Raw genomic sequence first — 15239 nt, 5'->3', positions numbered from 1 at the left:
ATCTGCCACTTTATTTATGATGGAGAACGTATGTTATTTAGCCACCGCTGTGTGATGTGGTATCAGCCTGGGAACCAAAGATGAAAACTTTGGTATCATCACATCCCCTGGATGCTTTGGGCAGTTTCAAGCCTGGGAAATGTTTCAGAACGAGCCAGATACACATTCTTTTAAAGTTCACACATTTTTCAAGTGCAGTTTGAATAGTGTGGCCTTTCTTTTTTTTTTTCAATCACTCACCTACATCTCATTAGTCCTCTAACAATTCTGAAAATGAGCTTAAATCACTCAAGAACCCCTTAAATACTTCTTGATGGATTCCTTATAACATTTACAGTGAAAGACTGCCTGAAACCAGACAGACACCAAGAGTAAATATCCACCAAGTGTCTATGTGCTATAAAATAATATCCAAGTTACAGTTTTCTGCTAAATTGCATGAGCTGAAAAACTACTGCAGGTCTTAATGTTGGTGTAAAAAGGTTAATTATATTACATTGCTGCTGTTACAAACTAAAAAATGTGTCCTAAAAATGTAAAAAAAGCAAAACAAAACTGGGGAACATGTTAAAAAAAGAGAATGTTTTTCTCTCTTGCACCATGTTGTTCAAATCCACTTAACAGGCACCATCTTATGTACAATATGTACAACATTTATTATAATTAATATATAAAATAGACAAAGTACTTAAATTTTCACAATAGAAAAAATACAAGTAATAAATACAAAGACCATTTTTGTTTTGCAGGTATTACAAAACATCCAGCACAATTTGACTGATGAGACGATAAAATATTGAGGATAAATGCTTTGCCACGATATTCATATATAGCTAAATATATGCCTCATATATTTAGAAGTTATTTGTCACACAGTTATTGTGTTACAATACCTACTTATAATATTGCTAGCACTATTCAGTGGCCTAAACTCCATGAAATATAGACCCGTTTGAGCCGAGAAGAGACAGTTCTCGTCCGAAACGGGTTGACGTCTGATGGTCTTCAAGTGAAATCAAATGCCACCTCCTTACACTTTCTTTTTCAGCCTGCCTTGCCCACTTTCTTTTCCATCATCCAGTAGCTCCTCAGCTTTCTTACCTCCTCATCTCTCTCTTCCTTTAAAACATCCCATGGACGTTCTATCCCCACTAATTCAGAAACAGTCTCAATTATTTTTTCCACACAAACATACAAACTGTCATAGAAAAATATCCCTCCATGAGCGCACTATGACAAGCTGGTACAAACATACACACACAAATAATCAAACCGCAATATGGCCATTGGCTTTGAGTACTCCTACACAGCTAATTATTAACATTTTGGAATCATCGTTGCCACATAACACAATAATTAGACATGAGAATATCCTCAAACTAGTCATAAGTTTTTCAAAAACATGTAGAACATCACAGCACTCGTTAGCTTGTCTTTTCATAATATCTACTTTAATACAAATAAAATATAGATTATATCTCTTATAAATGTCACTCAACATTTTCGTCTGTCAGCGGCACATATAAACATTACAAATGACACAAACCAGGAATGTCTGCTGAAGATGTGCATTGAGGCGAGCCGCATTTCCTGCAGGTATGACTCTGCTTTTACGTGCTTTTAGCTAAATGACTAACAAACTTTAGGGGGACCCTGTCAGACTGTAGCCCAGTTACTGCACAAAAAATGAGTACAATGAAGACACGGCCCAGAGAAATCTCAAAACCCACAGCGATCATAACAAAAGTAATTTGTTGTCTTGAAAAAGGATGAAGGAACAATTACAGGAGTTCATGGCTCTTGTTGCTCCTTCATACACCGAAGGAAATGTGGAAGCAAGTAGTACAGAACGAGTTTCGCCACATACAGAGGAACAGAATAACTAGTGATAAGTGAGTTGAAAAAAAAATTCATGCACTTCCTGCAGCATCTCTCAGCCTTTCCTCCTAGATTCTGACTGTTTTTTGCTCCCTGAATTCTCATCACGAAAACATCGAGCATAGAGGGAGTTTACAATATATAGAAATACTCTGCTTAAATACTTCCAGACCAAGAAAGGCTGCATTGTGATGAACTAAAGGGGAAACGCAGATGTAGAGCTGGAAGAAGCTGCGGACATTTGCACGGATGGACGCAGGAAGACATTGCGACCGATCAGCAAAGATGTACAGCCCCTCTGTTTTGAGTTGGCTGTTCTATTTGCTCCAGTTACTCTACGTCTGCGCCCTCGGGTGCTTTGGTGATTGACGGTTTTGTGCGAGTGTGTTAGCTGAGTGCATCAGTGTTCAATGCTTCACATTAAACCATATGCATCCTATAATTCTAAACTCTGAGTGCTTCCACAGAAAAACACTCTTTCAGTCAACTAAGCTGCAGCAGAGGACACCTCCACCTGTCCTGGATGAACTTCTCATTGTCATTATTTTAACAGTCTGAACCAGGCTGCTGTTGCTCGGTGACATTACACACCATTCTGCACTGAAGTGAATAACTGCATATCAAAATGTGAAAAAAAGGCGCAACGCAGAAAAGTGTTTAGTATTTTCCTACTTATGTAGTCTTCCTGCTCTCTTTTGTGTGTGTGTGTGTGTGTGTGTATAGTATATGTATGCCTTTTGCTTATGGCTGTGTGGGTGTGTGTTTGCATTGCAGACTATCCAACCCTCTAAAAACCCCACCCTCCAGTCTGGTTCCAGCAGCTTCTTCTAGGACGGCTCCTGTTCTCTCTGTGGCTGAGGCTGCGGTGGACTCTTCACGATGGTGATGACCGAGGCTGTGTTGAGACGTGGGGCTGTAGCTAAAAGGCTGCCTCCTCCTGCTTCTAGACTCCTAGCGAACCTCTGTAGGGCGGCCAGACGGGCGCCGAGACCCTCCAGCTCTTTCCTCATGCCGGCGTTCTCGGCTCCGAGCCGCTCCACCTCTCTCTGGAGCTCTATTTTCTGCTGCTCCAGGGCCTCTCGCTGGGAGACCCGTTTGACCCGGCAGCTGGCGGCATAGCCCCGGTTCTTCAAGGTGCGACGGCGCTGCTTCAGCTTTTGGATCTCCTCGCGGGAAAGGCCGCGCAGGTGGAGGTTCAACTCTCGCACCGAGAGGGACATAAGCTCACTGTCCGATAGGAAGGGGACGTTCTCACCACACTCTTGTTTCACCTAAATTTGAAAAGGGGTAAAGAAGAAAAACAGCTAAGTGTTTTTTAATAGCCCCAAGCTGTAAAGTTGACTCATTCCTTCCAAGATGATAACACAATCTGTCTTTTACCTTCAGGGCTTTGCTGTTTCTCTCTGTCGTCATGATCCAATTGTCTTCTGTGTTTTCCCCCAAACACCAGTAAGAACAAATATAGACACTATGGAAGAACAGAAACAGGATTTAAAAAAAATAAAGTAAAAAAAAAGTTATGTTATCACATGTGACTAAAGCCATCGTGCATTTTCGGTTCATTTCTGGCCTGACATTTACCAACAACTCACAAGACAGCCAGTCATGCCAGATAAAGAAAAGGAGAACCCACAGAGCTTTCATGCTTCTCCAAATGCGCTCTCTCATTAAACTCTGCGGTTTGATATGAGAGGAAGAGAAGGTTTTGAAAATGACAAGCCCTTTTTTTTTTTTCTGTTAGCTGAAATAGCGAGAAGGAAGTTGTCATGTGTCTGCCCCTTTGGTTGCTCAAAGCAGGTGTCCTAACCTATTCCCTCAAAACTTCCTCTTGTCAACACAGCGCTAACGGTTCAAAGCTTCCACTGTGAAGAAGGCTCAGCATGACCAGCTGGGTTTTACATGGTTGGGGGTTGACTGTTAAACTGACAACAACTTTTATTGTTTTTTTTTTTTTGGTGATGTGCTTTAAAACTGTATGAACACACATGAATTAGGAAATTTTCCCCCCATTCTTCTTCTCTCAGCATTTTGACCCAGATTACATCAGGACTTCTTACACACCTCTTACAAGTCAGCTCACCGTCATGTGGGATGAAAGTCTAACCTCGGAGATGGCCAGCTTCAACTCAGCACTGTATGTTGACGAGACCGTGTGCACTGCTGGCTGTACGGCTACACGATCATTTGATATGAACATTTAATTGTGACCAACGACTGCTACTCTGACATAAAAACCACGGGGTGTTTTCCCATGTCACTTTTGCAATGTCAGCCTGTTTGTTAACATCCTAATTTTAGCAATGTTGGATTTTCTTCTCTCTGTTGGTCTATTGCCCAGATGTGTAGAGAAAAAGGTTAATTCCTCCTTGTGAGAAAAATAAAAGGTCAACCTCATCAGAAAAAGGCTGCATTGTATTGAGTTTTAGGTGAAGAGTGAAACACAGCCACGTAGCTACTTTGAGGATGACGCTGAGTTTTTGGCAGTTTCTGATGATTTAACTTCTTGCGCTCATAGTTGTGATTGAGAAACAGATTATGACATGTCACATCACAGCCATACTTCTTATACAACTTTTTAACCTCTTACTTTCTTTCAACATAAAAATTCAGAGGATATTTCTAGCATTGGTTTACAAAGCAACAAAATCTGCTTTTATAGACGCTGTCAAAAGATTTTGTACTTGTATTTTCAAAACACAAACACGAATAGATTACTGGCCAGCATGATACGGAGCATGTTTAGAAGCAAGATTACTTTTCTGAAACACATGGAAAGCAACAGAGGCTATGACTATGCTTAAGGTCTGTTTGTTTGTTGTGCATCTCTGTACCTAATGGAAGCCCTTTTGTCACCATTCATGTTAACTTCACATAGACCCTAACTTTGAGTTTGTTTACTTTTAATTCTCTTTATTGCAACTTCAAGAATTTCTACTTTGTTTTTATTTTCAGTCTTCAGATATTTCAAGTCATTCTGCAGCTTTTCTGTGAGGGTAACCTGGATCTATTCTCGGTCGTTTTTTAAGCTGTTATGAATTTAATTGTAATATTTTCCGGTTTTATTTGTGGTATTTTGGCTAACTTTGTGTCCGTTTCTACTAATTTTGACTCTCTGTAGCAGTAATTCTGAACCTCTTTGTGAGGCATTTAGTCACTGTAAATATATTTCGTTTACGTTTTTGTTTTCAACTAACACGTTGTGTTGACATTCGCAGCACAAACAAGCTCTTCACTCTTTGGGGCCAGTGGCCTGTGCCTGGCGGGCCGCAGTGAGATTACAAACATCCATCCCTTTTACTCGCATAGCGGTTGGCAAACCAAAGCTAAATAAAACACCTGCCTGTATGTCCTTAAAGTTTGCTGACAATAAACTACAATTCCCGAAATGCGTAGGAAGTTATGGATTGCAGCAATAGCGGTTGTCCAACCAGCGGAGTCCGGCTGTAAACCGACGAGACCGCCGTTTCGTAAAGTCATGGTGATTCAGCAATACACCCTTTGCTCAGCTCCGCCAAGACTGGCAGTCTGTACAAACTCAGGAAACCCAACCATAACCATGACTTTATGTCCAAACAATACATATGTCATTTTGGTGCTTTCCCAAAAAAACAAGAAACAAAACAACATACACTTCACGGCAGATGATCCAGCACTGTTGAGTAACGCTATCGAAGTGGAAATGCAACAAGTGAACGCAACACGGACAGCCCTAAGCTAGAACATGATTCTTAAAAGATAACGTCTTATTATCTACGATATTTGATGTCAAAATTTTACATAATAAACAATCATACTACACTCCTAAATGTGTGTTTAGTTACTTATGTACATCTAGAATCAACCCTTGTCCTTACACGGAGAGGAGGAGACCGCTTGGGGCAAAGGCGCTGCTGCTACAATAAACAGCCATCACAAGTGTCCCAAAATTCATTTAAACTCTAAATAAGCCCCTCAAATGGTGTTAAAACGTTCGGAAAAGATAGGAAGGCGATAATACTTTGCGGGCTTAAAATAACACGTGTATAATGATATAAATAGGAAGCGAGGCCAAATTATCTTAAACATGCTAGTAATGTTAACTGCTAGCACCTAGCATAAACGGTTTGAGACGAGCAAAGGGGGATTAAACAAACAGCTGCCTGCTCACTTGTCCTTGTTTAGCGAGTCGCCCGGCGGACACGATACCTCTACGGCTCGACTGTTATCACTGAATTTCAGCGTTACATTTTACTTTTGATAGTTTGTGAATAAAATAAAACAAATTTACCTGCAGGGTCGACGTGACTCTGGCGACAAAATGTCAGTCCGCCTTTTCCCGGAATTACTCTGCTGTTCTGAGGTTGGATTCTTTCATTCATAAAAAACACAAGCGACAATGACGTCAGGTCTAAAGAATGAGGGCGGAGCCAAACCCGCCCCCGCGGCGTACTCCGGGAGGATGTAAACAAGGAATCCCTGCATCGCAGAACTTTTCCATTACCGGACCCCAATCCTCCACTCCTTACTCCCACCAGCAGCAACAACAGCTCTGGCCTGGGAAAAGGTAAAATTAGAAGCAACTAATAAGTTGTTAGTAGTATCAAATGGTTGACAGGTAAAAGCGGAACTTAATAAAACCTGGAAGTATGTCAATAAGTAAGAGGGTTTTATGAAAATTCAGTTGAGCCAAAAGGCAATCTGACACAGAACTAAAACCAACAAGAAAAAGATAAGTCCTTAAAGGTGGTTTAAATTTAACAATGGTGACATAATACTAAACGTGGAACAGAAGACTCCAGAGTCTTTGGTTTGGTGTTTGGACTTTAAATAACTTATTTAAATCTAAGGTTAGGGAAATTATACATTTACTCTTTCTATGACGACTAAAGATGTGATATACTAATTAAAATGCTAAGTAAAAGCCCATTTACAACTTCCCACTACTGCCTGACTCGCTATTAGACAGTCCCGTCGACAGGGGGCGCATTTTTATTTTACCTGACGGTTAGATTGACCCCTACCCTGCTGCCGTCATCCGACCCTGAGGAGCTTCACGTTTCCTAACTGTGACCTCAGGCTGTCAGATGCACACCTCTTAGCATTAGTATTGCTGAAAACGGATAGAAAATTAGTAGAAATACACTGAACTGTTCTCCGACTTAGATTTTTTCTCTATCATCTTGTTCACGGCCACACAGATAACTCAAAAACTCAGAGAGGAGCGGGGTTAGCAGAAGGCATGGCTACAATCGAGGAGCTTTCCCCTGCTGCGGGCCCGGTGTCTACCCGGCCACCAGAAGACGAGATAGACGACGACGAAGAAGATGAAGATGTTAGTATTTAGTAATTCATTGTGCTTCTTTAATTTGACCTGTACTTTCTTCTTTGTGTGTGTTTTTCCCCCACTGTGTTTGCCGGCTGTGGCTAGCTAACACGACCGTAGCAAGGCTAACCAGCTAGCTACTTGAGGTGTCATTCAAAGCGCTCAAAATGATCCAAGTTGTTCAGGCTTTATGGCAGTAAATATATATTTTTTTAGGTTTTGAACAAAAATAAAAACCATATTTAATATTATTGTGTATAACTACTCCAATTTGGAAAACTCTTATTTGTTTCTGTTTATTTTTATGTATGTATTAATGCTGTCTACTGTTCATGTTTCAGATGGATGAGACGTTGATGGAGAGGTTGTGGGGCCTGACAGAGATGTTTCCTGACACAGTGCGCACAGCTGCAGAGGTCTCTGCTCAGTGCTCTGTCTCACTGGCCAAGAAGTTTTATAGGTGTGTTTCTCAGCCTTTCCTCCTCACTATAGTTTCATGAATTTGTTTACACGTGATCACCATAACCCTCTGTTATGGATATAATGTTATAGACAAAAACAAACAAACAGATAATCTCATATAAAACTAGTTCCAATTAATTTTTAAAACCATTCTAAGTTATTACTGCATAATCATTATTATCTTTTTAATTTAAAGGGGAGGTTGTTGGAATGAAGAAGAAATAAGCACGTGTCTCACAACTGTTCATTATACTGAATTGCAACAAGGAATCTTAATGGTTTAGAAATATATTTTAAGATAGTAAACTGGACTTAAGGCAAATTACTCCCACTGGCAATATGACTAGTTACTCAGAACATGGGTAGCCAGGTGCATCCTGAGATTAAATCAAGCTTTTACATGTGTGAGGCTTATTTTCTTAAATGTTTATGTATTAAATAACTTTGTACACAACAGAAAATAATCAGGTTGTTTGTTTGCTTCAGTTTTTCTCGCTCTGCGCTCTGGGTGGGCACTACCTCTTTCATGATTCTGGTGCTTCCTGTTGTGTTTGAAACTGAGAGATTACAGCTGGAGCAGCAGCAGCTACAGCAACAGAGACAGGTAGGTTTATTGCCCATGTGATCACATATTTTAATTAGCACCGAGGTTGCTCTTCATTAGTTGTTATTTCTAAGGGAAAAAATCACAAAATCCACATTTTTGTAGGATTGGGGCAGCAAGTATTGTCACAAAGCAGGGATAATTATGAAACATGCACAAATATCTCGAAGAACAAGTTGAATGATTCATTGTTTCTCCATTTTCTAGATCCTGTTGGGGCCTAACACTGGAATGTCTGGTGGGATGCCGAGTATGATGCCTCCTGCAACTGGCAAGATGTGAGCAATGGGACGGGATGACATTAGCCTCAGATCTGCTGCCAGTGACCCAGCGGGGTCATCTGCAAGGAAAGACAGAGAGACCAGGGAGAAGAAAAGCATTTTAAGGCAAAACCTGTGAATCAACAACACTGCATTACTCTCACTCCAACATGTTTTGGTGCATCGGCCTGGAGAAGGAGTGTGTGATGCAGACTGCCTCTCTCTCACTGTCTCTCTTTACTACTAATGTTATGCAGAGACTGATTTCCAGGAGCATGTCTTGTATTATGTTGGTCTTTTTCTTTTTTTCTCTTTTTTAAAAAATACTTATTAAAACAAAAGTAAAGTGTTCATTAGCGGATATCAGATGCAGGTCGAAACACGACGAGAAGAAGACTTCCTCAAGGTTGTTTGTGCTGGTGTTTGCAGTTTTTCAGCAGTTCTGTCCATCTTCATGGTCTTGTTGATTCCACCTGTATATGGAGAGTAATGTTAGGTCCAAACGATTAAGTGAAGCTGCTGTAAACACCGTCAAGTTGTGTCGACAAAGCAGCCTCTCAAAGTTCTACCAAGTAAACGGCACGTTTTTCTGTGTGGTGTTTTTCTGTCTACATTTCTCACAATAATTGTAAATTGTGTCAAAATGCTCCCATCATGTTTATTGATTTTATTGTTTCTCAGCTTCAAACTATGTATTACATAATGCAAAAGAACCAGAATTCATGTTCTTCTGGAGTCAAGATCATTCTTTTTCTTGGTGTGCATATGAAATTTTCATAGTTTTGGAATTTTAGATGGTGCACATGTTTCGTGCCATAGTTATTCCAACAAATTCAGTCTTAAAAGAATATTATATTGTTTTGTCCAATGTTATATATGTATCCAGTTACATTGTCTTACACTCATGCAAACCAGTTTCCCACCTTTTTTCAAACATGGCTGCAAAAATGAAAACACCACATTAAATAGAAAGCCTTGTTTACCTGTAGCAATGGTGGTGGTGTCTTTGATCAAATATATTAAGCTGTACAACTGCTCCTATGCATGAAATGAAATGTAATTTTAACTTAATATAAGATTATGCATTTTCAAATTTTAAAATAGATTAATGGAGTATTGGTGCCTGCTGTTTCTGAGTTCCAGAATTATTTGCCAATGAGAAAAGATGTTTTTGTAAAATTATTCAAGGGCCTAAAGACTTACTACAGAAATTGGAAGATTTAATTGTAAGGAAAGCGCAGGCCCACCTAGTTAACTTACTATCACTGGAATATATAGATATATAGATAAATATATGTAGAATTATTGTTTTATAAATTTGCTCATTTTTGTTTAATTGAAAAATACTTCATATAATGGTTAAATACACCTATTCACTTGAGTTTAAAAGACAACAAGCTTATGATAACTATAAGTAATAGCCAGAACGCAGCACATAATAATTTCACTTAATAAACCCTTAAAGTAAAATAAAATAGATAATGACAAAAGAAAATAAACCTCTTTGAAGCATTTTAGAAGTTACTGTACAATGCTGCATTCATGGCTCGTATGGTCAAGTTGAGTGGCCTGAATTTGGGGCTTAGATTTGAATGTATTCATACATGTATACAATATTATTATTATTATTCAGACTTTATATGAATGACTTTATGCATATACACTATTAATGTCGTGAAAGTGAAGCAGCTTTATTGAAAGCAGGCTTTATGAAATGTCTTAATTTCTTAGCTGAAATCATATTTCCCGATGCCGCGTGAACCCACCTGAAATCGGAAATTGCCGCCACTGGCGCGAGACGTGAGCCTTTCAGAGAGATGGATAAATTTTAAATTAATAAACGCGTTAAACTATCGCCCATATATTTATGTTTATATATAGTTACGTTATTTGGTGGTTAACATAACTAAATTAATGAATTCGGGCTCACTTTTTCTTTTTATCCAAGCCAACCTGTGGTGAAACCAGAGCGCAACTGTTGGTTTAGCGAACTTCTCTGGTTTCGGCTAAAGCTCTTTGGATTTTAGCTCAACTTCTTTCTTTAGGAGTTTAGCACTCCATTGTAGATTTAAAAAAATGAAAGTTGCAGAGGATCAGGTCGTTGAAGATGATACAGGTTTCCAGGATGATGAGGCAAGATAATAGTTTATTTCTTAAAAGACTAGCTAATGTAGCATTAGTAGTTCACTACATCATTACTAAAAGAAATTAGCCTGTTTAAACAGCGGTAACATTGAGTTAACTGAGTAGACATGATCAAGTCATACTTGCATTTTAAGTTAGTATATCATTTTAAGTATGAAAAAAACATTTTAGATTGAAAGAATGACCAACGTTTATTTTATAGGAAATGTGTTATTCATCACTATTTCAGTCCTCTCTCCAGCAATAACGTCATATAGATGGTTTCTCTAAACCTAACAGGAGTCTTTCTTCCAAGACATTGACCTCCTGCAGAAACATGGAATTGTGAGTAAACAGAACGGCAGCAGAAGCATGTTTATTACTCAAAACTCCACATGTCTACTGTCAGATGACTATTACTCATTCCTGACTTGTAACCACAGAACATGGCAGACATAAAAAAGCTGAAGTCAGTGGGTATTTGCACTGTTAAAGGGATCCAGATGACTACACGCAAAGCTCTTTGCAACATCAAGGGTCTTTCAGAGGCAAAAGTAGAAAAAATCAAGGAAGCTGCAGGAAAAATGCTGGTAAGATGTTGAAGTTTTTAGCCCGTGGCACTATGTTCGGATGGCAGTAGGGCAGAAGTGGTTTTTAGACATTATTTATAATTAAGAGGTTTTTTTTTCTACATTGCAGAACGTAGGTTTCCAGACGGCCTTTGAGTACAGTGCAAAGAGGAGGCAGGTGTTCCACGTCTCAACTGGAAGCCAGGAATTTGAGTTAAGATTTAATATTAATATCATGCAGTATTGAATTTACATACTTGAACACACTGATCATGTAAGATAATATTTGATGCTACATCCTCTTGGGCTGTGATGCAGATACATTATATTTTAACTAATGCCTACCTTTTGTATGTGCAGCAAATTGTTGGGTGGAGGTATTGAGAGTATGGCTATCACAGAGGCCTTTGGAGGTGAGGACCCACCTAACAGTGATTCTTTTATTTTACTTGTTGTTAAATGCATTATACTGCTTATTTACAAAGTAATGAAATGTCTCTGTGTCTGCTGCATGGTTTGCTGTTTCCCAGAGTTCCGTACAGGGAAAACCCAGCTGTCTCACACACTTTGTGGTGAGTAAGGAGTAAGAGTGGTTACAATGCTATAAAAATACAATTCATTAAATAAATTTAGTTTTGTGTTATTCTGTCCAGTCACCGCACAGCTTCCAGGTGAAGATGGCTACTCAGGTGGAAAAGTGATATTCATTGATACAGAGAACACGTTGTATCCTTATAGCCAGAAACAATAATACATTTAACACGTGCAGTTTGGCTGATATTGTAATTTCAGACTGACTGTAGATGTGTCCTGTGCAGACATGAATGGTTGTAGATGTCATAATGTGAGTGTTAATCTAATTCCTATGATCCTTGACTTGTCTGATTCCAGTCGCCCAGACAGGCTGAGAGACATCGCTGACAGATTTAATGTGGACCACACTGCTGTACTGGACAATGTGCTTTATGCCAGAGCCTACACCAGTGCGAACAGACGCTATAATTAGATTCAGCAAGATTATTTTAATAAAATCTTTTTCTTTTCTTTTTTTTGTGGTGTGCAAAGACTGTAATTTTATGTCCTAAAACTTTATGACTTGGAATTTCAAGTTTCTATGTTTAAATTGTGTTTAATTAGAAAGTGTGCGCTCTCTCTGCAGGTGAACACCAGATGGAGCTGCTGGACTTTGTAGCAGCCAAGTTTCATGAAGAAGGAGGGGTGTTTAAACTGTTGGTAAGCAACGAAAGCTTATCAAAAACTTTAATGGCATCTTCTCTCTTTTGTCTTAATCTGCTCTGTAAAGTCAATCGCAGCAGAGTATTAACTTGTTCTCTGGTTGTGTCCTGTCAGATCATCGACTCCATCATGGCTCTGTTCAGAGTCGACTTTTCTGGTCGTGGAGAACTGGCCGAGCGGCAGCAGAAACTGGCCCAGATGCTTTCCAGACTGCAGAAGATCTCTGAAGGTGTGAACAAGGATTTTATACCAGAAAAGAGGTTTAGTAGAAACTAACTTTGTTCCCTCATTAGTAAAGTTGATATGAGTGTAAAGATTAGGAGACACATTCGGAAAGTTTTAAAAACATTGAAATCATACATTAGCTTGTTACTAAGTGTATTTTAAGGATGACAAAAGTGATGATAAGTGTAAAAAGTGACTGGACAGCGTAGATTCCTTAGATCTCAGGGTGTTTGTCTAGTCTGAAACATGTACTGTATATTATTATTGCACTCACTTGAGAAAAAAAAAGCTCTGTTTTTCTAAATTAATGAAAACAAGAAAAATTAAAGCTTTCCAAACTGGACAAACACGCACAGATAATATGGTTAGAATTTAATTAACTCTCATATTAACTGAACTGTGAATCAACTAGACTCTGGTGGTCCTCCACACAAAGTTCCTTATTTCTGCATCTTTTTGTAAAAACAGTACAGCTGAATTCCCGATTAAGCCGCTCTCATTTACATATTTTCTGTTTCTTTTGACAGACAGCAAACACATCAGAAATTAAAATTAAAAAACAGCCGATTATGATGATACTGTTAATAAATATGAGTGAAACGTTTCTACAGTTGCTCTGCTCTTTTAAAATCAAGAGGGGTTTTTTAACAGCAGCATCGTACGACAAAATCACCACTTTAACTTGCAGACAACGTCTGTGCTGTGACGTTGTCTGCGGTACTGTAATGAACATCTGAAGCACCTTGTTTTTAATCTGTGGGTTCAGTCAAAAAGTCTCTTTTTTTCGCTTCTAACTGAATTAAATGATCCAAAAGTATCAAAAGAGCAGCTATGATAAGTTTTGAAGCAGTATATACTGCGGCTTTAGTGCTCCTTCTTTATTATATGAAACAGTGGAGAATCCTTTATGCAGCCACATCTTTCAAAGTTGTTTTAACTGGTTAATATGGTCAGTATGCAGAAATGATCGCCACCCAGCTGTCAATTCGGTTGAGAATGACAATGTTTAACATTTGTACCTTTTCTTTTGTTTTCTTACGAACCTTGATAAAAAAGTAATTTATTTTTTATCTTAAGATACTAATGCTTTTAAATCTTTGTAACATTACGATATAAACACATTAAATAATGTATGTAAAGAGCTTTGTGTGGAATATGTGTTAAGTATTTGTAGTTTTCAGTGCTTCAGACCTGCAGCAGTGTGCCTATTGTCAGATTTTTATTGCAGCACCATCATCTTTCCCTAAGCCTTTCTGAATTTCTCCTACCATCTTTCATTAACTAAATTACATTTTCCAACAAAGTCAAAGAAAAGGGCTCAGAAAAAGACAATAGGAAGTCATTTTTTGGACCATTTGACCAAAAAAATTTACTTTTGCTCTCATTATGGCATCATCATGAAACACATCAGAAAAATAGTAGCTCGTAATGACAATGCATGCAATTAACTCAGTAAAAATCTTCAGAGCTGTTTGCAGTAACTCATTAAGTCTCCTGAACCAAAAACAGTCTACCCATCTTGGATTTTGTAGCTCACAGACCTGAGATATGAAATAAACCCCAGCTGTTTTTTTACAGAATTAATCTATTTTCAGATATATCAATTTTTGTGTATAAACAGTTAACATCTTTCTCAGTGTAATGTCTTAAATGTAGGGTGTGTAAATAAGTATTTTTCCTTTCTGTGCTTTAAGCTTTTGCCCATGCAGGATATATATATATTCATGGCTTTTATTCATGTTTTCTCCAGAGTACAATGTAGCCGTGTTTGTTACCAACCAAATGACAGCTGATCCTGGAGCAGGAATGACGTAAGAGATATCAAATACTTTCATCTCCAATAAATAGGACAAATATTGTCCTAGAAAGATTGTTTTGAAAGACTGATTAAGGTTTATTTAATTTTTCCCCATTTCAGGTTTCAAGCTGATCCCAAGAAGCCAATCGGTGGGCACATCTTGGCGCACGCCTCCACCACACGGATCAGCTTGAGGAAGGGACGCGGGGAGATGAGAATTGCCAAGATATTTGATAGGTATTAATTAAGCAGTTTAAGTGGACATTTGTAACACGTCCAGGTTCCCTAAAGGTTTAACACGTTTAGAATTCGGCAAATAAATGAGATCTCACCAACTATAGTTAAATTTGACTGAATATGTTTGGTGCTAAAGGTGGATGAGGTTTGTTGACTTCACATCTATACTCATGTGTCCCTTCTTGATCTATAGTCCTGACATGCCAGAGAATGAAGCCACCTTTGCTATCTCCGCTGGAGGAGTTACTGATGCCAAAGAGTGAAGGATCAAACAAAAAGAAGACACATAAATATCAACCCTGTTCCAGGCTCATCTAAGATATTTATTGTATTTGTGATTTCTATATTTATTCCCTTTTCCTGACCTAAGATAACTTGTTGAAGTTATGTTGATAATCTTTTACTGTTGCACCTTTTTAAGGATTTATTGTATTTATTCGCCAACTTGAGCTGTTTATGTATTTCAAAGATGTTTTAATGAAACAAACAAATAAAAACTAACTCGGTTTTGGTTTAGTCTGAGTGATTATTTCATCCTCGGTTA

The 15239-nt window shown here is 38.5% G+C and overlaps 3 protein-coding genes across 3 annotated transcripts; 2 read left to right on the top strand and 1 right to left on the bottom strand.

The window, feature by feature from the left end:
- Window positions 1-1944: 1944 nt before the first annotated feature.
- Window positions 1945-6232, bottom strand: maff (v-maf avian musculoaponeurotic fibrosarcoma oncogene homolog F). The gene is given in 4 exon segments (XM_041973959.1): window positions 1945-3149; window positions 3259-3346; window positions 6146-6214; window positions 6216-6232. Coding segments are annotated over 4 exon segments (618 nt in total). The 3' UTR covers window positions 1945-2705.
- Window positions 6233-6870: 638 nt separating this feature from the next.
- tomm22 (translocase of outer mitochondrial membrane 22 homolog (yeast)) lies at window positions 6871-9494 on the top strand. The gene is made up of 4 exons (XM_041973964.1): window positions 6871-7189; window positions 7522-7640; window positions 8129-8246; window positions 8454-9494. The coding sequence occupies exons 1-4, from the start codon at window positions 7097-7099 to the stop codon at window positions 8526-8528; spliced, it is 405 nt and encodes a 134-aa protein (XP_041829898.1). The 5' UTR covers window positions 6871-7096; the 3' UTR covers window positions 8529-9494.
- Window positions 9495-10196: 702 nt separating this feature from the next.
- Window positions 10197-15195, top strand: dmc1 (DNA meiotic recombinase 1). Its single transcript, XM_041973933.1, has 13 exons — window positions 10197-10639; window positions 10931-10975; window positions 11074-11220; window positions 11330-11412; window positions 11560-11612; window positions 11730-11771; window positions 11853-11925; window positions 12091-12182; window positions 12359-12432; window positions 12550-12664; window positions 14411-14471; window positions 14579-14695; window positions 14889-15195. Exons 1-13 carry the CDS (start codon window positions 10583-10585, stop codon window positions 14956-14958), a joined length of 1029 nt encoding a protein of 342 aa, XP_041829867.1. The 5' UTR covers window positions 10197-10582; the 3' UTR covers window positions 14959-15195.
- Window positions 15196-15239: the final 44 nt, after the last annotated feature.

This window comes from Melanotaenia boesemani, chromosome 21 (genome assembly GCF_017639745.1).
Source record: "Melanotaenia boesemani isolate fMelBoe1 chromosome 21, fMelBoe1.pri, whole genome shotgun sequence".
Classification (NCBI taxonomy): domain Eukaryota; kingdom Metazoa; phylum Chordata; class Actinopteri; order Atheriniformes; family Melanotaeniidae; genus Melanotaenia; species Melanotaenia boesemani.
This window is presented reverse-complemented; position numbering and strand designations above follow the sequence as displayed.